This window comes from Equus asinus, chromosome 18 (assembly GCF_041296235.1).
Source record: "Equus asinus isolate D_3611 breed Donkey chromosome 18, EquAss-T2T_v2, whole genome shotgun sequence".
Taxonomy (NCBI): domain Eukaryota; kingdom Metazoa; phylum Chordata; class Mammalia; order Perissodactyla; family Equidae; genus Equus; species Equus asinus.
The window spans coordinates 15,832,703-15,855,575 of NC_091807.1; the positions used below are offsets into that span (position 1 = coordinate 15,832,703).

General features: G+C 40.2%; 1 protein-coding gene across 4 annotated transcripts in view; it reads left to right on the forward strand.

Annotated features, from left to right (window-relative positions):
• Positions 1-8,883: 8,883 nt before the first annotated feature.
• Positions 8,884-22,873, forward strand: part of CXADR (CXADR Ig-like cell adhesion molecule) — a 95,733-nt gene continuing 81,743 nt past the window's right edge. Inside the window, exons 1-2 of one of the 4 annotated variants that reach the window (XM_070488724.1) lie at positions 8,884-9,030; positions 20,380-20,482. In XM_070488724.1, the coding sequence (XP_070344825.1) occupies positions 8,989-9,030; positions 20,380-20,482 (145 nt within the window). In that variant the 5' untranslated portion in view covers positions 8,884-8,988. Of the gene's footprint in view, positions 9,031-15,011; positions 15,132-20,379; positions 20,483-22,873 lie in introns of all 4 variants that reach the window. The other 3 variants (XM_070488723.1, XM_070488726.1, XM_070488727.1) reach the window with 3 other exon arrangements.

Below are 22,873 nucleotides of genomic sequence, written 5' to 3' on the forward strand. Positions count from 1 at the left end.
GAAGGGGGAGAGAAATTACAGAATGATGAAGAAGGCATTCTGATTAAGGGTTATTTAATTTAGGCTGAAATATATATATGTAGGCAAGCACCCTTATTCTACTTCTAAGAATTATTTGGGTGAAGAAAAACAATTTACCATTTAGCCAAATAGTTACTAGAACAGGAATTATAATTTATAATTATATTTATAATTATATTTATATATAATATAATATATAGTATATAATAATAAAATATATATAATTATAATTATAAACAGAATTTATAATTTAAGATAAGAAGATAAACTAGTATTTCTGAAAGCATTGAATTAACGTCATAGTTGTGGAAAGAAGTTGAGGGATTCCATTAAGCTCTAGGCAAGTGAGGCAAGAGAATTATAGGGACAAAGTTCAAATAAGGTCTTCACAATATGCTTCCCCATAACCTTTCTATCCTTGTTATCCCAAACTGCCCACATTACATTGAACTCCTTGACTTCTCAGAAGACGTCACATCTTCCCTGTCACCCCGCCCTCCGATGTCCACCTCCTTTTCCTCTAGATATTTGTACTCACAGCTTCAGACACAGGATGGTACGGAAGTCTCCCCTGTACCCCAGTCTGGGACAGGAAGCCTTTCTCTTGGCTCCCATTGCAGCTCAGGCTCACTTCTCTGAATCCCTGCTTTTCTTGACCGTCTCCCTCAGTAGAGACACCATGGAAGGCATCTGAATTGTACATTTAGCATTTATCATATGGGGGTATTTTTTAAAATTATGGAAATCAAAATGAACCCTTTTAAGAAAGTCTTAAGAGATTTGGGACACAAACTCTTCTCTCTACTGTACTTATTTTTCTCAACCCAGTGTGGTTAAAACGTCATATCATGACTGCACAGCTCATATTAATTAGTCAAATCAAGGAAGCCTTCCTCCTTCATTGTCTATAAAGATTAGGGAGAAGAAGCAGTCCAAGTGAGTAAGTATAAGAATAAGGGAATCATAAAGTTGGAAAGGCCCATGGAAATCGTTTATCCAGTGGTTTCCAACCCTGACGAGCTTTTAATAAAATGCCGATACCCAGGTCTTACCTCAAGTGAATCTGATTTAGCTTGTATGGTATGACCAAGCAATAGTATTTTTCAAAGTTCCCTTGATGCTTCTAATATGCACCCAGAATTGAAACTAATATAATCTTTCTCCCTCGTGAAAGCAAACCTGGGAGGTGAAGTCACTTGGGTGGGTGGATAGGAGACACACTGAGAATAACCAAGGTTCTTCGACATACATAGTAGTTCTCTTTTTGTCAAATCACACTCAACTAAGAACAAATTATTTCTGCAAAGGTGAGGAGAGAAATTTTGTAAAGTCTAATGAAATGTGTGCTTCATTATAGAAAGAATGATCAAGAAATCAATGAATTTGGAAGAACCTTACTTAAGATGACCACCACTGATGAGATGACCACTACGGGCAGAAAGTAAAGCAACCACAAGCTGAGTGCAGCCGCACTTCCAAATAGGCATAGTGAGAAGCAAGGTGAACCAAAAAAAAAAAAAAGATTCCAATTGCCAGCAAGGAAGGATTTGTGCAGGAAATAACTTGACTGAATAAACAGAACTAGCTAAGACTAGATTATTCAAACATGAGATTTATCTCTAAGTCAGACAAAGCTGGACAATGTAGCAAAACTATCTACTGATAATTTCCGAGATGTATAAACACTGGCGATGAGCACGCATTTAAGACCCTCTTCAAGCCTTATCCCTGAGAAAGAGACTACAAGAGAGGACAGTTCACAGGCACTGAGGATGGAAATTACCCCGGTGCAAGAGGTAAAATTTTTCTCAGATTTATCTTGCAAATTCAGAATACTTAAAAAATTAAATTGGGGATAACAATGAGGAAGGTCAACGTAGTAGGTCAATCAATAATCATTGACAGAGGAACTAGGGACGAAGGAAGAATTTTCTGTCGTTCTGTTTTACCAACAGCTCCAATCTCTTCATCCTCCCTCCAAGTCAACTCTTTCCAGATGGTCTTTAGTTTCCAAGACTTAAAGAAATACAGTCTTATCTAAGATAAAAACTGCTTCCCTTGTCATTTGACTTTTATTTTTATATAATAGTCGTTTTATACTACTTCTCAACTTTTTTTAACATATAGATTCATCTTTCAATATATAGTCATCCTGTCTCAGTTTATGATCCTGATCATACAGCAAGTAACATAATTTTGCAACTCATACTAACTTTCAGAATATTTGTCTTAGCTTCATTTTTTAACACACACACATACACATGAATTTCCATTTTTCATTTCAAGTTGAATTTTGTGCCTAAGGATACATGGTAAAAGGCCCGGATTAGTGTTGATATCAGGAAACTCTTTAAAAATGTGGCTAAAGTCCAGAAAGGATAGCAAGGGGAGAAATGCCATTGGTTTCTTATCATGTGCACTAAAGTGGTGTTAAGGCTGATAGTTAGATATGACAAATAGAAAAATAAAACACTGTAAAATAAGGACTGTTATTGGCAAATGTGACATACATCACGGATAAGCTGTAACATTTATTTTCACCGTATTAAAGTAACTTCTAGTTATTTCAAAGGCTGATTGGTCAATACGTAGGTTGTGAAGAATCTTCCGTATCTAACTGCTTCCAGTTGCTCCATGAGAAAACACCAGAGATCTGGAAAAGAAGAGAAAGTAAATCTTCAACCCATCTCAATTGGTTCCTATTGAGTATTGGTTCCTACTAATTCCTATTAGTAGTTTTGATAGATATTGTTGGAGATTTGGATGAAGGACAACTAAATGACCTGAGACTGAGAAATTACCTGTAGATATTATTCAGCCATGTTCTCACAATGGAAAGTTGAGAGTTGGCTGAAATATTCAAATCACTGTATTTTATTTTATTGAACCATGTGTTTCTGGTTTAAACGTCGGCCACATAGAAATACCCCCACCCAAATGTGACTTCCCATAATCCTTAAAGGTAAGCCCACGAGAAAATAAAAGTATAAAAGACTATCTAGCTCTCTGTCTACCAACCACTCCCTTTCCTATCAGTTTGTTTCAAAAATGCAAATGGTTCCCACTTCAAAGTAACTCTGGCTCCGTGTTCGTCAGGGAAACTCACCCCCAACACCCACTCCTTCACCTCTGCACCTTAGTCCATAATCCTTCCATCTTATCCTAACAGAATCTATGGATGACTCTTGGATTGTTTTACACAATCTCCCCACCAATCTCCCTCTTCCACCCACCCCACAAGGTGCACAATAATGTATAATGAGTCACAAATTTCATTTTGTTTCCCCTTTTAAGCACTTAGTACTTATGGAATCCTTAGCAATCACTAAACTTCTCCCAGCCAATTTTACAACTTTAGAATAAGTGTGTCCATCTCTGCCTTGTACAAGTATTGTGAACATTAGGGATAAAGTAGGTAAAGAGCCCAACTTATCTGAAGCACTCATCAAGAGTTAACGATTATTTGTACTATTTTCTCTTATGTCCTCTTTATTCTGTCTCCTGCAGGAAGAAGTTCAGAAGGAAGACATAATGAAGAATGAAGTAACAAATAATAAAAATAGATTGATAAAAGTAGTCAAAAACACCGGTGTTCATTCCAGAACTTGCTTTCCAATAAAGCAGGGTCCTCAAGCCACCTTCTCTGAAGCTTGATTCCACTGCATTTTTAGTGGAATGCAGCGCAATCAAGTAAATGAGCCCACTTCAGCTATCAAACTTAATCCATTTGGGAAAATTCATAGCCCCAGAGAGAGCTCTTAGAAAGCAGCACATCCTCAAACTCTAGAGGTGGTGAGTCTTGTTGGGGGAAAGTAGACAGCCTCTGTTGACTGGGGTGGAAACACCACACCAGAGGAAAATTAGAGCCTTGTGTGACAAAGGAAGGTCAATTAGTAAGCGGGTCTCAAAGTCCATTACTCAAATCTTCATTTAATTTCAGAAACATTTGGGAGCTCCTGAGGCTTTTGAGAAGGGCAGTAACGCGATCAGAATACTACTAGAAGAGAGCAGCTTTGTTGCTTGGAAGAGAACAGATGACAGAGAAGGTAAAAGATAAAATTGTGGTCACTTGAACTACTGCTAAAGGTGCTCACTGGTAGCTATTGTTTATTTCAAATTGTTGTAGAAAGAACAGCTTCTGGTAGGAAATAGAAAACGAATTGTTACATAGGTAAGTCAACTAAAGAAATAAAAAAGAATTTGCAGAGACATAACACCAAACTCAGTACACACCAATCATTTGTTCACACAAACACACCGTCTCCTAAATGCACAATTTTTTAGAGGTAAAATACTTAAATTTCATTGTATTTTGAGCATTTCAGACCCTGCCCTGGGATTTGAGACTGTGTCACTGACTTCTTGAATGACCTTTGGCAAACCACACAACGTTTTTTATTCTAAATCTTCCAGGGTATTTCAAAAACAAGCTTTGAAATCACTGGCACACACAGTCTATCTCTCATCTTCAGGATTTCTGCTGTGCTCTAAAAAGCTTTCTCTGGATTCATTCTGATTCATAGCACAAAGAAACGTTGTCTCACCAGATCTTTGGGGGAATTGGGGTTTTTTTCCTGGAATTTAGTGCTCCAGATTCTTGTGTGAGCACCTCTTTAAGAAACATCCATTTTAGAAAGAATTTGTACCTATTTTACATAAAAATATAAATTTCATTAAATGCTTCCCTGTCCTCTTAAGCAGGGTGTGCTGAATATGACGCAATGCCTTATTGATGACTCGGCACCATGATAAATACCTCTCATTATCACGATGAGCTGTGACTCAACCACCGAGGAAGTGAAGGCAATGAAGGGCCACATGCAAATACAAAACTCAGAAAAGACACAGAGTACGAGGCTGCTTGCTTTCTGACTACTCATCTCATTCCCGAACTCTGATGTACCACTGCACGCCCCACTTTAGGAAGAATATTGGCGAAGCAGAGCATTCCAGGACAGCTAGGACGGTAAATGGTCTTGAAATAAGGTCCAGTCAGGGAAGTGACTGAGTGAATTAGAGAGGCTCTACTTACAAAGAGAAAACTTAGAGAAGATAAATAGTTAAATGTTGGTAGTGTTCTCTTGGTAAGACGCCTTAGATATAAATTATGAATACCTAGAGCAGAGAACCAGGACCAGTGGGTAAAAATTGTTATAGGGAAGCAGATTTTGGTTCAATACAAAAGGAACTCGTCTCTATAATTCACTTTGGTTCACAATTTACGTGCAAGATCCTCTTTAGTTTCACAGGTAATAGAAAGATGAGCAAACCGAGGCACAGGCCTCCCAAAAGAGATATTAACTGACTGCAGCTGGAATGTAGAGTGTGTGAGGTGGGAAGCAAAGAGAGGTGGAACAGCAAATGGAACCTGACCATGGCGGACGTGGAGAGCTATGCTCAGGATATTAGGTTGTTTTAAACAGGCAATTGGGGGGACTGGCCCAGTGGAATAGCTGTTAAGTTTGTGTACTCTGCTTTGGTGGCCTGGTTTAAATAATGCTATATAAAAAATGCATTTTCTATCGAGAATTTTTGAGCCATCCCTGCTGGCCTAGTGGTTAAAGTTCAGTGTGCTCCACTTCAGCAGACGGGGTTCAGCTCCCAGGAGCAGAACCACACGACTCCTCTGTCAGTAGCCACATTGCTGTGGAGGCTCAAATAGAAGAACTTACACCTAGAACATACAACTATGCCCTGGGCTTTGGGGAGGAAAAAGAGAGAGAGAGAAAGCAAGACTGGCAAGATGTTAGCTCAGAGCAAATTTTCCCCACCCCCCCCAAAAATAGCCTTTTTTTTCCTAAAAAAAGAAGTTTTAACAAAGTAATGACACAATCAGAGCTACGCAATGTATAGTGTCCTAATTTTAAAAGAGATTTGTCTTCAGGAGTCTCTAAATAAACAGAACCAAGAGAAGATAGATAGATAGATAGATAGATAGAAACAGATTTACTGTAACAAATTGGTTCACGTGATTATGGAGGCTGGCAACTCCAAAATCTGCAGCGGGCCAGCAGGCTAGAGACTCAGAGAAGAGCCAGTGTTGCAGTTCAAGTGTGAACGCCATTGGCTGTGGAATCCCTTTTTGCTCAAGGGAGGTGAGTCTTTTGTTCAATTCAGGCCTTCAACTGATTAGATGAGGCCCACCCACATTGTGGAGGGCAATCTGCTTTCCTCAAAGTCCACCAATTTACATGTTAATACATCCATAAAAACCCTGACAGAAACATCCAGAATAATGTTTGACCACATATCTGTGTACCATGACCCAGCCAAGCTGACACATAAAATTAATCAACAACAGATTCCTTGTTAACTGGAGTGAATCTCATCACTGGCAACACATAAGCAGAGGCCATCTGACTACGTAAGAGGAAAACGACGGGGGTGAGCCGTGTGCTGACTGGGAGGCTGGGCTGGATGACCTCTGTATTCGGTTGGTGCTCCGAGTCTGGACTATGGCAATTCCTCCTGGGAAGTGTGATGCCTGCCTTTCTCTCTCTCTCTAATCACGGCTGCAGACTAGTGTATTCTTGTGGTTTACGTGCCTGCCATTTAGAATTCCTCTGTCGGCTTGGAGCTGTCAGGCAGTCAACTGCCACTTCTTGATGTTATTGCTGTTTCTCCCTCGAGTGGCTAATAATGGATATGAAAGCCCTTTGTATACTTGTTCATGCCAAAGAAATGTGCAGCAGTGTGCCACGCTGGTCTCCTGTGGGCTAGATAAACCCATAAAGCCGAGCTTATTATAATTATGTCTAAAACTAACATAAATAAATAATGAGGGAGGGCCTGAGTGGCTTTTTGAAAGTGCTGACTTAACGCATGAATCTTGTAACATCTATTTACATGCTGAGAAACCTGGGGTTTTTTCTAGCTTCCTATCTGGGTTCTAGATGTGTGAGATGGCTGAGGGGGTGCGTTTGCATCAGGTTGGTGTTGTTCTAAGTTACCTACCATTTCTGCCTAAATTATCAGTGGAACAAGGCACCAAATATACAAATAAATTCCCAGAACTAAGCACAGAAATAATAGTTATCCAGTCTCCATAGGCACTTCTCTACTCACACACTGAAGGATTAATATAGTCTCACGGCTTTGCTTCTTAGCACAAAGTTTCATTACTTTTTTTTTCAAGTAATTTTATTGAGGTCATAGTGGTTTATAACACTGTGTAATTTCGGATGTACATTATTATTTATCAGTTTCTGAATACACTTCATTGTGCTTACCCTCAGTAGTCTAGTTTTTAATCCATCACCATACGTATGTGCCCCTTTACCCCTTTTGCCCACTACTCAACCCCTTTCCCTTCTGGTAACCGCTAATCTCTTCTCTTTATCCGTGTATTTTTTTATCTTCTGCATATGAGTGAAATTGTGCAGTATTTGTCTTTTTCTGTTTGGCTTATTTCGCTAAACATCATACCCTCAAGGTCCACCCACGTTGTTGCAAATAGGATGATTCTGTCTTTTTTTATGGCTGAGTAGTATTCCACTGTGTGTATATATATATATATATATATAATACCACATCTTCTTTATCAAATCATCTGTAGCAGGGCACTTGGGTTGCTTCCACATCTTGGTTATTGTGAATAACGCTGCAACGAACATGGGGTACATAAATCTCTTTGGATCATTGATTTCATGTTCTTTGGATAAATACTCAGTAGTGGGATAGCTGGATTGTATGGTATTTCTATTTTGAATTTTTTGAGAAATACCCATACTGTTTTCCCTGTGTTGCCCACAGCAGCAAAGGGCAAGGAATGACAGGTACCGCCAAGGCTACTTGGTTGTTTAAGCAATCAAAGTTTATTGATGAAGGGAAACACAACAAGGAGCAGGGATAAAAGGGAAACAACAAATCGGTACTTACAACATCCACCCCACAATCAGCCGGGGAAGTCCCAATAGTTTGTACAGTGGGCGGGAGGTCTGAGGCAAAGCGTCCTTTCCTTAGCGAGACTTCCAATTATTCTATGCCTGTGACTCCCTTTTATCCCAAGGTTTCTCTGGGTTCTGACTCAGGGTTTTAGACATTTGGATATTTCGAGTTATTTCTTCTTGTTCCCATGCATGGGGTGTTTTTATCTTTTTTGTTCACATGGATGGGATGTTTTTAAAGTCCTGTCAGGTGCCCGTTGGGGTGGCCAGCCCAGACAAGGAACATGACACAGGACATATTCTTTGTAACTTGTGCCTTAGAGTCAAGGCTGAAGTGGCCATCTTTGGACCCAAGTCCAGACACATTCCTTTGTGTGGGGCCCAGGCCCAGTGTCCTTGGAAGATGTGGGGGTAGTCAATGAACTCTGTACACCATAGCGGCTGCACCAGTTTGAATTCCCATTACCAGTGTATGAGGGTTCCCTTTTCTCCACATCCTCTCCAAAATAAACTTTCTTTACTTTTAAAATTAGGTTCATAAGGCTGGCCTGGTGGCCCAGCAGTTAAGTTCATGCGCTCCACTTCAGCAGCCCTGGATTCACTGGTTCCGATCCTAAGTGTGGACCTACCCACCACTTATCAAGCTGTTCTAATCTTCCTCACAAAAAAAAAAAAAGAGGCCCATGATTAATCTTTTCATTAATTCTCTATCTTTTGGATCTTCCTAAATCAACATGTACTCTAAATTACTACTCAAATTAAACCCTAGTTTTATATCTGCATTCTCTCTGTTCTAGTCTGAAAAGCCTACAAGCTTTTCTTTCTAGTCCCCATTTCTGCCTCACTCCAGAATCTGGCTCAAAGCCTGGACTTTCTTGAATCCAAAGGCTGGCAAGTAAATCTTCTATCAGATAGCTCTGTCACATGTCTGTGTATTAAAAATAGCTAATATGACTCACTAACACTCCTTACTTACTCAGACTGAAGGGCAGCTCTTGTGCCCCAAGGATGGGAGTGTGAAGGAGGGCAGTGTGTGAAGAGAGCACCGATATTCAGAAAGAATTCTCTAAACTTCGCATTGATGTCGAATTTGTCCCCGGTATTTCCAGCAGGAAGCACATCTGTAAGTGATTTTATGTGGAATTATTCTTTTTTTAACTGATTTTCCTGGAGAGGCACATTTTCTTAAGTGTCTGGTATGGCTAATATGGCACTGTCATATTTATTCAGGTGTCACTGTTTAGACTAATCTAATAACAGCCCTGGTTTCAAAAATGGCTTTTGTCAAACTGTCTTCTGCCTTAGCATTCTGAATGAAACTTTTGATTTGTTCATTCCTTCATTCAAGTGTCATTATTGACTACCTTCTATGGTGGTCAGTTCTGCCATGATGCCCAACATCAGAGGGCACTATTCTCTTTATACTCTCTGGAGTTGAGCTCTAGCAGGGCATTCCACGTGGGTGTATATTTGCCTAAGGGGATAAAAAAATATCTATGACATAGTCATCTAGCCCAGGGCCTCTGGGAATGATTAATAAACATTTTTCAAAACAAGTAGATTATTGTGCATTCATTGTATTATTCATTATAGCTGCTGGTTTTTTGTTAATGAATAGCCCGGGTTTCTGTTTTTCTTGGCCTCTGTCTGGTGGCTTTCTCAACATCCAATGATTCTCTCTATCCCTGACATGAAAGTACACTTAGTAATCAGCGTAAACACAAAACAGGCAGAGATTCAAAACCAACTATGAATGAGGCAATAAAAATGCTGGCTTTCAGATAAAGTTTCTATCTTGTAAAATGTTGATAACGCTTATCAACCAGTGGAATAAAGTCCAGCCCTGTTCCTAACACAGCTGACAGCCCAACCTTCATAAATGACAAAAAGTCAAGTTCAATTATCATGACCATATCTTTGATTTTTTTATTTTGAGGAAGAGTAGCCCTGAGCTAACATCTGCCAATCCTCCTCTTTTTTCTGAGGAAGACTGGCCCTGAGCTAACATCCGTGCCCATCTTCCTCTACTTTCTATGTGGGATGCCTACCACAGCATGGCTTTTGCCAAGCGGTGCCATGTCTGCACCCGGGATCCGAACCGGCGAACCCCGGGCCACCAAGAAGCGGAACTTGAGAACTTAACCGCTGTGCCACCAGGCCAGCCCCTCTTCTAATGTTTTTATCGAGCTATAACAACAGAAAAATTGCTTCTCTTTAATACAACCAAGTCAGGGAGATCATAAAATCCAATCATGAGAGGTTTATTTACTTAACATTTGTGAAAACGTTCTTTCAGTAAGAAAACTTTGTTCCTAATAGTAACTGACCTGTGTCTTCATTCTTTTTCACCTCTGGCAAACATTCATGAGACTTGACATAACTACTTATGTTAGTTGGTTCAAAAAGACCTTGTGATTCAGGTAGAAATAATACTTCCAGTAGAGGAATTTATATCACGGTGCCTCTTACCATCCATTAAGCAGCTTTTTATGTTGGGCTTCCTTGTAATGTGTACTAATGTCAGCTTGTAAGAGGAAACGACATTTAGAATTTTCACTAGTCAATAATAAGAGATCACTATTTCAAATAACCTTCCTTCAGTCCTAGTCTGTACTGAGTGCCAGAGGGAGGCAGATCCGAAGATGAACAATGCGTTATCTGTGCTCCTTTGTGTATGCATACAGTCGTGTTCCTGAGACCACATTGACTCAAATGGCAAACTAGCAACAGCTCTAACCATGGATTACATGGAGAGCTTTGAGACTATGGGAAGATTAATTCCAAGTGGTGGATTTGCAAGCATGTATAGTGACCACGGGAATGTCAGAGGAATGGGAAAACATGGAGAATAAGGAAGGAAGAGACACTTGAGCATTTAAGAATGGAAGAATGGAAGTCTGGTTGAGGAATTCAGACTTAACCCATGTAAGTCTTGGGACGTGGAAGTTACTCATGCTCAGATTTGTGTTCCCTTCACAAGGTCTCATGCACCCTCCCTGTTTCATACAGGGGAAAACCTAAGATGTATTATTTGAGGTCTACAAAGTCTCCCTCAACCTACCTTCTGTTGCCGATCCTCTCGCCCATTCTGTTCCAGTAAAATTGCTCCACTCCCACCAAATACTTTCTCTCTGACCTCCCAGCATGTCTTGAACTCTGTCACCTCTGCAGTTTCCCTCAAACCCTAGCACTGGCCTGGGAGCCTTCCCCATTCTTCTCCAGCTACCCAATCTATACACTCAGCACATATTTAAATTATATACATGTGTGGGTGTATCACTCTTCTTTTAACTGAGGGCCTAGTATATATTAAGCAATGTGTGAGATACGAAGTTATACCAGATCCGTCTCTACTAATCAGAGAGTTTATAGCCCTAATCCTATCCATCCTTTGAGAGACGTTCTCTAGACCAGCCAGGCCTGTTAAATTCTTTGGTACATTCAGAAATGTCAGTACCAATTACATAAATGATCTAAACTGTTTCCTACAGATCTCTATTTTTCCTTTTAAATGTTATTTGAAATATTTATGATTGTTTAGTTATTCATCAGTTAAATAATTTTAAGCTCCTCGAGAATAGGGATCCCATTTCATCTATCTTTGTTTCTCTAGGGGGTCTTCTACTCGCGGCAAGACAAGCCAACAGTCAGGAGGCAAGGTGGTAGGAGAGAAAGGGGCTTTTTATTACAGCCTGCCAGCAAGGGGGAAGATGGTGGACTGGTGTCTTAAAGAACCATCTTAAAACTACAAAATTGTGAAGCAGTTGTATAGGGCAAATGGCCTGAAAAGGGGGTCTCGGGATGTTGAGCATCTGGAGCTGCAGTCCTTGAGACTACAGAGCATCCCTTTCTCTCTTCACCGGTGACAGATGTCAGCAGAGGTTTTTCCCGAAGGTCGTTACATCCCTAGAAAGGCTGAAAGAACACAGTTATTGCCTTATGGGAATAAGGAGGTCTATGTATAAGCCAAGGCTACAAAAATAGCAGAGCAAGTAGACGTGTACTTCTCTAAGCTACATGCAAACTACAGCTTTGCTAACAAGGAAAGGGGGGTGTCTTGTTATAGTCCCAGCATAGTTCCCCTCTATAAGATGGCTTCCCTTATGCTAACCTATGTTAACCACTGGCTGTATTTATCTAAGCTATTTAAGCGGCGCTAAGAGTAACACTGATTAAAATGTTTTCTAGGGGCCGGCCCAGTGGTGCAGAGGTTAAGTGAGCACATTCCACTTCGGCAGCCTGGGGTTTGCTGGCTCAAATCCCAGGTGTGGATATGGCACTGCTCGTCAAGCCATGCTGTGGCAGGTGTCCCACATATAAAATAGAGGAAGATGAGCATGGATGTTAGCTCAGGGCCAGTCTTCCTCAGCAAAAAGAGGAGCATTGGCAGATGTTAGCTCCAGGCTAGTCTTCCTCAAAAAAAAAAAAATGTTTTCTATATTATAGGTGCCCAAGAAATAACTGATCTTTATGAAAGAAGTTAATGAAGATACATATTATATTAGCATATATATTATGCTATTATTAATAGCATATATTATTAATAACATATATATTATATATGCTAATATACATAAGAATATATATTAGCATAAGGGGCCAGTGTTAAGATGCAGTGCACATTTTTTAATTTCATGAACCGATAATTTTTAAAAAGTTAATAATATATATATGTATATATATATGACAAAAGCTTATTTTCCTAATTAAAATTACTTCAAAATCTATTTTTACATAAATTATACCACTGATGCGGGGTCGGTGAGCCGAGGAGTCGAAAGAAAGATTTCTTGGACTCTCAAGATCTGGCAGTAGTGCTCTTTTATTTAGAGAATAGTATGGAATAGCATGGGGACAGGACCCATGGGCAGGCAGAGCTGGTGCATGGGGACAAGACCCACGGGCAGTCAGAGCTCCTGCTGCTGCCTCGAGTTGACGGTTAGGGCTAATTTTATAAGGCATGGGTATGTGAGTCATCTCTTTACAAGACAAAGGAAAGAACATGAAAAAAAAGTTAAAATGGTATCAGTGCAGGTGGGGTCTGGTCATTGGGTGATCCCATGACTTTTAGACAAGAATCAAATTGGATTAAGTAAAGGTTAAAAGGTTAGAAGCCACCCCCTAAATCAGTTTCATGAGATTGCCAGACAGCAACCAACTTAAGTTCTTGCCTTCCCCATTAAGAGTTTCTAAGGACAAGGTCATCTCTCTTCTTCCTGGTACAGAGAGGGAGGCACCTTTTACAGATAGAGATTTACCTTACACATGTAAATGTGTCCCAACAAGGGCAAGTTCCATTCCCAAGAGCCTCCTTCCCTGTCCCAGTTTATCAAAAGCAATCAGCCCAAACAATCCCGATGCCAAAGAGACATATCCTGGGGTGGCCAATTTCAGGTCCCTACAAGGTCATCCCCCCTTCCTTCACAAACACAAATGTCTCTCAAAAGGGCAAGCAAAATTCCAGTCCTCAGAGCCCGCTTCTCATGTGCAGTTTTAAAAGTAACCAGCCTAAAATCCTCATCACCACCACGAATTTGTTATACAAAAAATCTGTTAATCTGTTATCAGATTTTCATAAAGCTGAAAAAAAATCAATTTTTTATAAAAGTAGAAAATATTACCTCAGAATAAAGCCTAGGATTTTTAACTGAATAAACTTATATGAAAAATCACCACAGCATCCTAATTATTTTTATTTTGCCATTTAAATCATTGAAGTAAAGTACAGAAATTTCGAGATGAGAAAGTAAAAGCTACAAAGAAAATGTCAAAATATCATTGGTTGAGTGATTATTTCAACTAATCATTATAAGAATCCTGTAGAGTAGGTCTTAATAGCTCCAGTCAGAGAGGTTAAATAATACACCCGGGCAAGGTCCCTAAAACCCAGTATTCAAACTCAGGTGTCTGTGACACCACAGGCCTTGCTCTCCCCACTGTGTCTCCTGGTGCTACTCCTAGCAGGAGAGTATAGAGAAACTTCTAGGAGCTGGTGATATTTTGTGTTGGGCCTCCAGGGAATGATATGTTTCTTTTTGTTGCTGTTTTTGTAGTAACATTGGTTTTATAGCATTATATAAATTTCAGGTGTACATCATTATATTTTGATTTTGTGTAGATTACATCATGGTCACCACCCAAAGACTAATTACCATCCATCACCTCACACACATGCCTGATGACCCCTTTCACCCTTCCCCCTCCCTCCCTTCCCCTCTGGTAACCACCAATCCAATCTCTGTCTCCATGTGTTTGCCTGCTGTTGTCTTCTACTTATGATTGAGATCATATTGATGAGGATTTTAGGCTGGTTACTTTTAAAACTGCAGATGAGAAGCAGGCTCCGACGAGCAGAATTTGCTTGCCCTTTGAGAGACATTTGCATTTGTGAAGGAAATCTCCATGCCTCCCCCTCTGCACCAGGAGGAAGGGGGGATGGCCTTATCTCTGGAAACTCTTAATGGGGAAGGCAAGGACTTAAGCTGGTTACTGTCTGGCAATCTCATGTAACTGATTTAGGGTGGTGGCTTCTGGGCTTTACTTAATCCGATTTGATTCTTATCTAAAAGTTGTGGGGCCACCCAATGGCCAGACCCCACCTGCATTGATACCATTTTAACTTTTTTACATGTTCTTTCCTTTGTCTTGTAAAGAGATGGCTCACATGCCTATGCCTTAAATTTAGCCTTACTCTCCACCTATGTTTGCAGCAGAAGCGGCAGCAGCAGCAGCTCCTCCTGCCCGTGCGTGGGTCCTGTCCCCACACACCAGCTCTGCCTGCCCATGGGTCCTGTCCCCATGCTATTCCACACTATTCCCTAAATAAAAGAGCACTACTGCCAGATCTTGAGAGTCCAAGAAATCTTTCTTTCGACTCCTTGGCTCACTGACCCCGCGTCATTTCTGTCCTTAATTTTCTGAGGAATCTCCATACTGTTTTCCATAGCGGCTGCACCAGTTTGCACTCCCACCAGCAGTGTATGAGGGTTCCCTTCTCTCCATATCCTCTCCAACATTTGTTGTTTCCTGTCTTGTTAGTCATAGCCATTCTGATGGGAGTGAGGTGATATCTCATTGTAGTTTTGATTTGCATTTCCCTGATAGCTAATGATGTTGAGCATCCTTGGAATGACAGGTTTCTGAGGGCAGAGACTGCGGTGAAATACTCCAGTGTGAGGAACAACTGTGCTAAGTCGTGATGCAGGGAATGGAGCGGATGCCGAGGTAAGCATCCCAGACCCCGTCTCGGGACTGAGGCATTCATTCCCCCAACACATGGCAGCATTACTGGTTCACTCTCTGGGATTAGCTCTCAAAATGAACCACCTTACCCAGTGGCAGCCCACACAGATAAACGCTTAATGCTGGACAGAGGATGGAAATGTGAGATGAGACCTAACCCCTTTGCCTCAAGGTGGGGCAACTCTGAAGGGTCAACCCAGTTCCAAAACTCTTTGTTGCAACTGCATCTCCTCCATCTTCTGCCCAATCCAACTTTCTTCACCCTTTGATAAACTTTCAACATGCAAGTCTCCTTCTCAGAATCTATTTCCCAGGAAAGTGGACTGAAGACAGTAGGGAATTAACAATCAATCAATCAATCAATTAACTCCTGAGAGAGTATGGTATATAACAATGATAAGAGAGATAAAACTCTGTTTGGAGAAAACCTTGAATGCCATGCTAGGGAATGTGGACTTTATCCTGTGAAACAATAGTTTCCAAAGGTGGAGTGGCTGAAAGGATGCTCAGGGGTGCGGGAAGAAAATATTGATTATTATTCATAGTTCTATAAATGTCTCCTTTTCTCCATTTCATAATATAGATAATATATTAGTAAAATAACACATACACACATACACAGATACTTTGGCATGCGCTGCAATTTTTTTTAACTAATAGACGTGCAGTCAAAAATTGAGACCACAGCTACAGACACTGGGAAAGTTAAGGAAGTCTTTTTTGCAGAGAAGAAAGACACGCTCAGGATAGAAATTAGAACAGTGGTTCTCAAACTACAACCCAGGAGAACCACCTGGGAACTAGTAAAAAATATTGATGACCCGGCCCCACCCCAAATCCATATCAACTCTCTGGGGTGGGAATCAGCAACAGTATTTTTCTTTTCCCTTGGTGATTCTAATGTGCCAGGTTAGGAACCACTGAATTAGAGTTACAATCAAGTTTGATCTGAACTGACCAATGAAACACTATAATTATTCATTCAAACTGTTAAATCCTGAAAAGTAACCATCCAGTTACAGGGAAATGAAAACTGAAGATTTAAAAAGTGCTTTTACCTTAAGTGTGACGTCTATATTGGAAATAAATACAGTCCTCTCCACAGTTCGTTGTTGCTTCCTTTTAAAGCCTGGCAGTCATGTGACCCTCCCGGCTGTCTCTGCTGGAAGAAATGAGAAACTCACCCATTAAGAGACCTTCTACAGAAGCTCCTTTCTTATCAGCTGGAATTTGAGTGAGCTCTCTCAGCCTCTCAGCTTGTTTTCCCAAGTTTACACAATAATAAAATACACACAATGACCCTCTTACTCTTCTCTTACCAGCCGATTATTTAATACTGATTAGCTTTGAAATGCAAATAGCCCTATCAAATAGCAGGGTCCTTGCCTTCGCCTGGATGGAGGCTCTATTAGCCTGAAAGTCAAAACCATTTTATGCAAGGACAACGTAGTCCCTCCAGAGGCCCCTAGGAGATCTCCAATATTTTCAGGATTATATTCAGGATATGAAATGCTTTGTACTGACTAACAGATTATCCTTTCTCTTAAATTCATTGACCCCTTGCTGACCATTGGCCTAACTTTCAAAGGAAACATAATGCTTTCAAGATTTGTGTTTATATCAAAATAAAGCAGACACCAAAAGGCGAGGGAATTTCTATGGGAGAAATTTATCTAGCCTATTAGTCAGGACTACTTTTTGTTTGTCTTAAACAGAGAGTAACAACTTTAGAGTGGCGAAATACCTTTGAGATTACCTAATTCACCCTGTTCAATTTACAGATAAGCACCCGAGGGAGGCCTAGCGTGCCTTTACTAGGTCAGGTATTGGGGCTGGAGGAAACAGGGTTGGGTTGCTGAATGGCAAATTCCTGGTGGGGTGGAAACTGAGCTGGTGTTGGCAGGCAGGTGTCAAACCAGCTGGAGTCTCTGGCCTGAAATTCAAGGCTTGGAAGGAAGAGTCAGAGGCTGAGCAGGGCCTAAGACAGGATATCGAGACTAGGACTCATCTTTCTAAAGCAGTAGGAGAGGATGGGGCTGCTGTCAGACGCCAGGACTTGGGGCTCCATAGAGCCAGGTGCTCGGGTCAAACCGGGCGTTCCTCTTCGACGTCCATGGGGAGCAGCTGGTTTCAAATCTCAGTGGGATAGTTTAGAAATGACACAAACCTGCAGCAGAAATTCAATGCCTGCCACAGGTGATGGAAGCACCACCCTGCTTCCTTTCTCCCTAAAAATATCTGCCTTCCGGGCCAGCTTGGTGGCGTAGTAATTGAGTTCACACGCTCTGCTTCGGCAACCCAGGGTTCACGGGTTCAGATCCTGGCACAGATCTAGCATCGCTTGTCAAACCATGCTGTGGCAGCATCCCACGTAAAACAGAGGAAGATTGGCACAGATGTTAGTTCAGTGACAATCTTCCTCACAAAAGGATAAAAAAAAAATCTCCCATTACAAAATAGAATGGTGGTTGCCAGGAGCTGGGGGAGGGGAGAATGGAAATTATAGTTTAACCAGTACAGTTTTAGTTGGGGAAGATGAAAAAGTTCTAGAGATGGATGATGGTGATGGTTGCATGACACTGTGAATGTACTTACTGTCCCTGCACTGTACACTTAAAAATGGTTAAAAATGGTGAACTTCATGTTATGTATATTTTACCACAATACAAAAGAAAAATCTGCCATTAGTTCTTAATTCACTAACATCTTCTCCCTTTTGAATAGATTTCTCATTCTCATTGTTAAAAAAAAATCTCCAAAAAAATTCAAGAATTCTAGTTTGAGAAAATCATTACCAGACTGAAGATCACTTGACAGACCGTGAAATCTCTGAGCAAATTTAATTGTTTTTAACTTTGTCAGAAGCAGTTGGTAAACACAGAACAAAAAGAACTTTAAATTTCAGAGAAGCTAAAGTTTTCTCACAATCCCAAATAAAAATGTTAGTTCCCAACACTACTTTCTCAAAATATAAAAGATCTTTAAGATTTATGCACTCGTTGTTCACTGCAGCATTATTCACAACAGCCAAGATGTGGAAGCAACCCAAGTGCCCATCAACAGATGAATGGATAAAAAAGATGTGGTATATATATATACATATATACATATATATATATATATATATATATATATACACACACAATGGAATACTACTCAGCCATAAAAAAGGCAAAATCATGCCATTAGCAGCAACAAAGATGGCCCTTGAGGGTATTATGCTAAGCAAAATAAGTGAGACAAAGACAGACAAATATCGAATGATTTCACTCATATGTGGATGACAAACACATGGATAAGGAGAACAGATTGGCAGTTACCAGAGGAAAAGAGAGTAGGGGGAGGGTGAAAGGTGTAAAGGGGCACATATGTATGGTGACGGATGAAAACTAGACTATTGGTGGTGAACACAATGCAGTCTATACAGAAACTGATATGTAATAATGTACACCTGAAATTTACACAATATTATAAGCCAACATGGCCCCAATAATATAATTTTTTTAAAAGATCTTTAAAAATAAATAACAGAAAGAGAACTACCTCTTTGTAAGTGTTTAAAACATGCAAAAGAAAGGGCAGGGGGAGCTTTTGAATTATTGCTAGATGTCATTTAATTGCCATTTTACAGCCAAGGAAATTGAGGATTAGAGAGGTTAAGTATCTTGCCCAAGGTCCAGTTTGGAAGAACAAAGTCCAGACCAGCCTCTAAAGCAATCAGACTCCAAACCCTCCCTGTTAACAATTTGCTCTTCCTATGCAAATGTATTTCTTGCTTCAGGCTGTGTAATAACCATAAATAAGGGGGTAGGGATGGGAGTAAGGCAATGGCATTGAGTAATGCCCCAAATAACCAAAGTAAATTGCCTGTAAATAGTGGGAGAGTCCTCATAAAGCGCTCCACCTGGAACTTCCCTCCAAAAGCAGCCCATCAATCAAACCCTCCCACCACAGCACTGGAAGCAAAAAGAAAGCCATTTTGTGGAGTGTAAAAGGAGAATCATACCACATACCCAGAGCTGACTGTAGCAAACAGAAACAGAAATATCTAGAAAAATTAGCATGATGTAGATGAAAAGTCTGAGCATTTCAGTGTGAACTTTGAACAACTGTAGACAGAGACTGAGAATTCCAGACAGCTCCACATGTAGCCCCATACCAGGAAGTTCCCAGCTGGCGTGAATCTGTATGGGACAACCTAGGATAAAGACTGGTATGAAGTTTCGAAAGGATCAGCAGGTGAATCAGAGCCAGAACAAGCAGGAGAACAAGTACAGAGCTGTTTAGCTTACTTCCAGTTACAGGTTTTTCCAACACTCTACTGAGAAAGTGTTGAGAGTCAACATCCTTGTTGTCATATCTGGTCTAAACACCTTGGTTCTCACGTGTATCAGGAACTGTGCATGTATATGTATTTACATTTAGGTAAGCTGGGCCTAGGGTAAAAGGATGCACAGAGTCAGCCACAAATTTGTGTCTCCCGAGATTTGCTCCTTCTTTCCTTTGGGAACTCCAGTTTTCTCATGTTCCTCCAGAACATGAGCAACTTGGTCTAGTGCTTGGAACCATTTTTCTTTCTCCTACTCCAACTCACTGCAGTTATTAGAGAAGACTCTGGTCGCTCCCAATCTGCTGAGTAGCAACTGGGATGCCAACGTTTGCTGAAGTTGCTGCTACCACCGTTGAACATGCAGAGGTGTGCCACTTGGGGGTCCATGTATGATGTAGAAGGCGACATCTCTTTTGTCTAATCTATGAAGTCAGATGGCCTGAGTTCAAGTTCCAACTTTACCATTAACTAGGTATGTCAACACTGACATACAGTTGTGCATTTATCAAATGGGACTTTTAATAGCCCTTCCTTGATACGATTGTGGTAATGATTCATACCACACGACATAATGCATATAAAGCACTTAGTTGGGTTAGCCTGCTGGCATAGTGGTAAAGTTTGCACACTCTGCTTTGGTGGTCCAGGATTCACTGGTTTGGACCCTGGGCATGGACCTACATACCACTCGTCAAGCCATGCTGTGGCTGTGTCCCACATACAAAATAGAGGAAGATTGGCAACGGATGTTAGCTCAGGTCCAATCTTCCCCACCAAAATGAAAAGAAAAAAAGCACTTAGTTAATATGTATCGAGGGCTTATTATGACCTGTCTTATTCAGGCTGCTATAACAGAATACCACAGACTGAGAGGCAACAACGTGAATTTATTTCTCACAGTTCTCAAGGCTGAGAAGACCAAGATCAAGATGCTGGCAGATTCAGTGTTGGGTGAGAGCCTGCTTCCTGGTTCATAGCCATCTTCTCTCTGTGTTCTCATGGGGTAAGAGAGGTGTGGGGGCTCTCTGGGGTCTCTTCTATAAGGGCATTAGTCCCATTCGTGAGGGCTCCACCCTCATGATCTAATCTCTGCTCAGAGGGCCAGCCTCCTAAAACCATCACATTGGAGGTTAAGGTTTCACCATAGGAATTTTGAGAGGACACAAGCACTCAGTCCACAGCATGAGCTAAGCAATGTCCTAACGTTACTATTATTGGTAAGAAGCAAGAGGAAGATGCCACTCTCCATATTCCACGCGATAAATAGCTCTGCCCATTTTAACCTAGTATTTCATTACAGCCCCTCACTTTAGAAACTAGGCTGGCCTGGAACACCACGAATGGCAGACACGGAGCTACACTCAGAAACAGCCTCAGCACAGGCCCAGATGTGACTCTCTCTCGGGGGACCCAAGTATCCAGGAGCTTTCATAAATTGTACCTAGTTCATTAATTTCATAATTCCAATACAATGATAATTTTTGTTTCTGTTTAAAGTATCAATTAAAAATTATCAGATAAAAAGGCGAAAAAACCCACAATTTTCAGGGAGTTTCAGACTTTGTTAAGGAGGACCTCAAATATGATAAACTCCTCTAAAATTTGAGTTGCTCAGGCTCAAAAGATACAGGTAAAGAGAAGTATCTCTTACAGAATGGGGCCTAGTAGGTCATATCTAACCTACATTAGGAATTTCATTAATTCTTCCTGGGAATTTTTGCCATGAACATACTTTCATATATACGCACATAGGTACATGAACAAAGATGCTTATTGCAGCAGTGTTTATAAATGCATAAAAGGAAATAAATATTTATCTGCAGAAAAGAGGGTAACTAAATCATGGCACTTTTCAAAAAAATTGAATTAAATCTCTATATTCTGTTATGAAAAAATTTCCAATATCAATAAGTAAAAAAAGTAGGTGCCAAAAATTTGGGGGGGGCCAGTCCTGTGGCCTAGTGGTTAAGTTTGGCATGCTTTGTTTTGGTGGCCTGGGTTCAGTTCCACACACGGACCTACACCACTTTCAGCAGCTATGCTTTTGTGGCAACCCACATACAAGATAGAGGAAGACTGGCAGAGATGTTAGCTCAGGACAAATCTTCCTCAGCAAAAAAAAAAAAAAAATTCTTTAGCATGTCTTCATTTATGTGCAAGTGAGTTTTAAAAGATATATACATATTTGGGTTATATACACAAAACAATTCTGGAAATACATATTATAAATTACTGATGGGGGGTGGATGGCAACAGCTGTTTCAAGTGTTTTGACTAAACACACTGCTAACTTCGATTTTCATAAAATTGTGAATGGACATAAAATGGACAAAGGACAAATTAATTACATCTATAATGCTTAGGAGTCAAAATGATACCCCAAACCCCTCCCTTCCGATGCTTTCCTTATTTTAAACAAGATTTACTACGGCAGAATTCCAGTGAAAGAGTTTGGACGAGCTTTAGGAGTTTGTTGTAAGAAGGATCAATGATCATATAATTTTAGGGAGAAAAAAGTGGTGTACACACCCGGCAATTTTCTTTTACTAAACCTGCACTCAGGTTGAATTTTCTGGATCCTTACTGACATCTCAGAACTGGTAGGGCCACATAGTTATTTCAGCATCTTCCATTCGCTCTTCATGTTCACCTGAGCAGAGAAAAAAATCACTCATGCGTGATGCCTCCAACCTGAGAGAACTAAAAGCTGCAATGAGGTATTTCATATTATTTCTATATTCTCTCACTTTTGTTGGTCTGACCAAATCATACTGGGAGATATTTAGGGTCACATGTTATAAAAAAATGGAACAGAATAAAATGTCTTACAATTATTTTATACCATAAAATAGCTTAATAAAAACCTGAATGGAATAAATCAAGAACTCTCAGATAAAATGATCAAATAACACAATGATATTTTGAAAAGAGAGAAATATTGCAGTCCTAAAGGAAAAAATGAGGATCAAAACAATATTAAAACACAACTAACAAATTGATAATAAGTGGTACAGGATGTGATAATGCGGGTAGAAACTACATTACTAAAAGAGATAACCACAATGAAACACAAGGAAAAAGCCAAACATTGGAGCAATTAGAGAGGAGCTAACAGATAAGGAAGATAAAGAGAATCTAAGTATAACTGATTTTCTTGAAGAAGAGAATCCAAAAATGCAAGAAAAGTTTTATTTAAAGACATAATTCAAGAAATATCCCTGAAATAAATCAAAAACTGAATCTGCAGAACAAAATATCATCTCCAAGAAAATTTGATATAGAACATTCGATTCGCAAACGAATGAGCTTCAGAAATAAAGTTTGTTTCTTTTTCAGATGCCTAGGTTTTATAGGTAAAATACTTGCAAGGGAGAGAATTGAGGCTGGCTTCTGA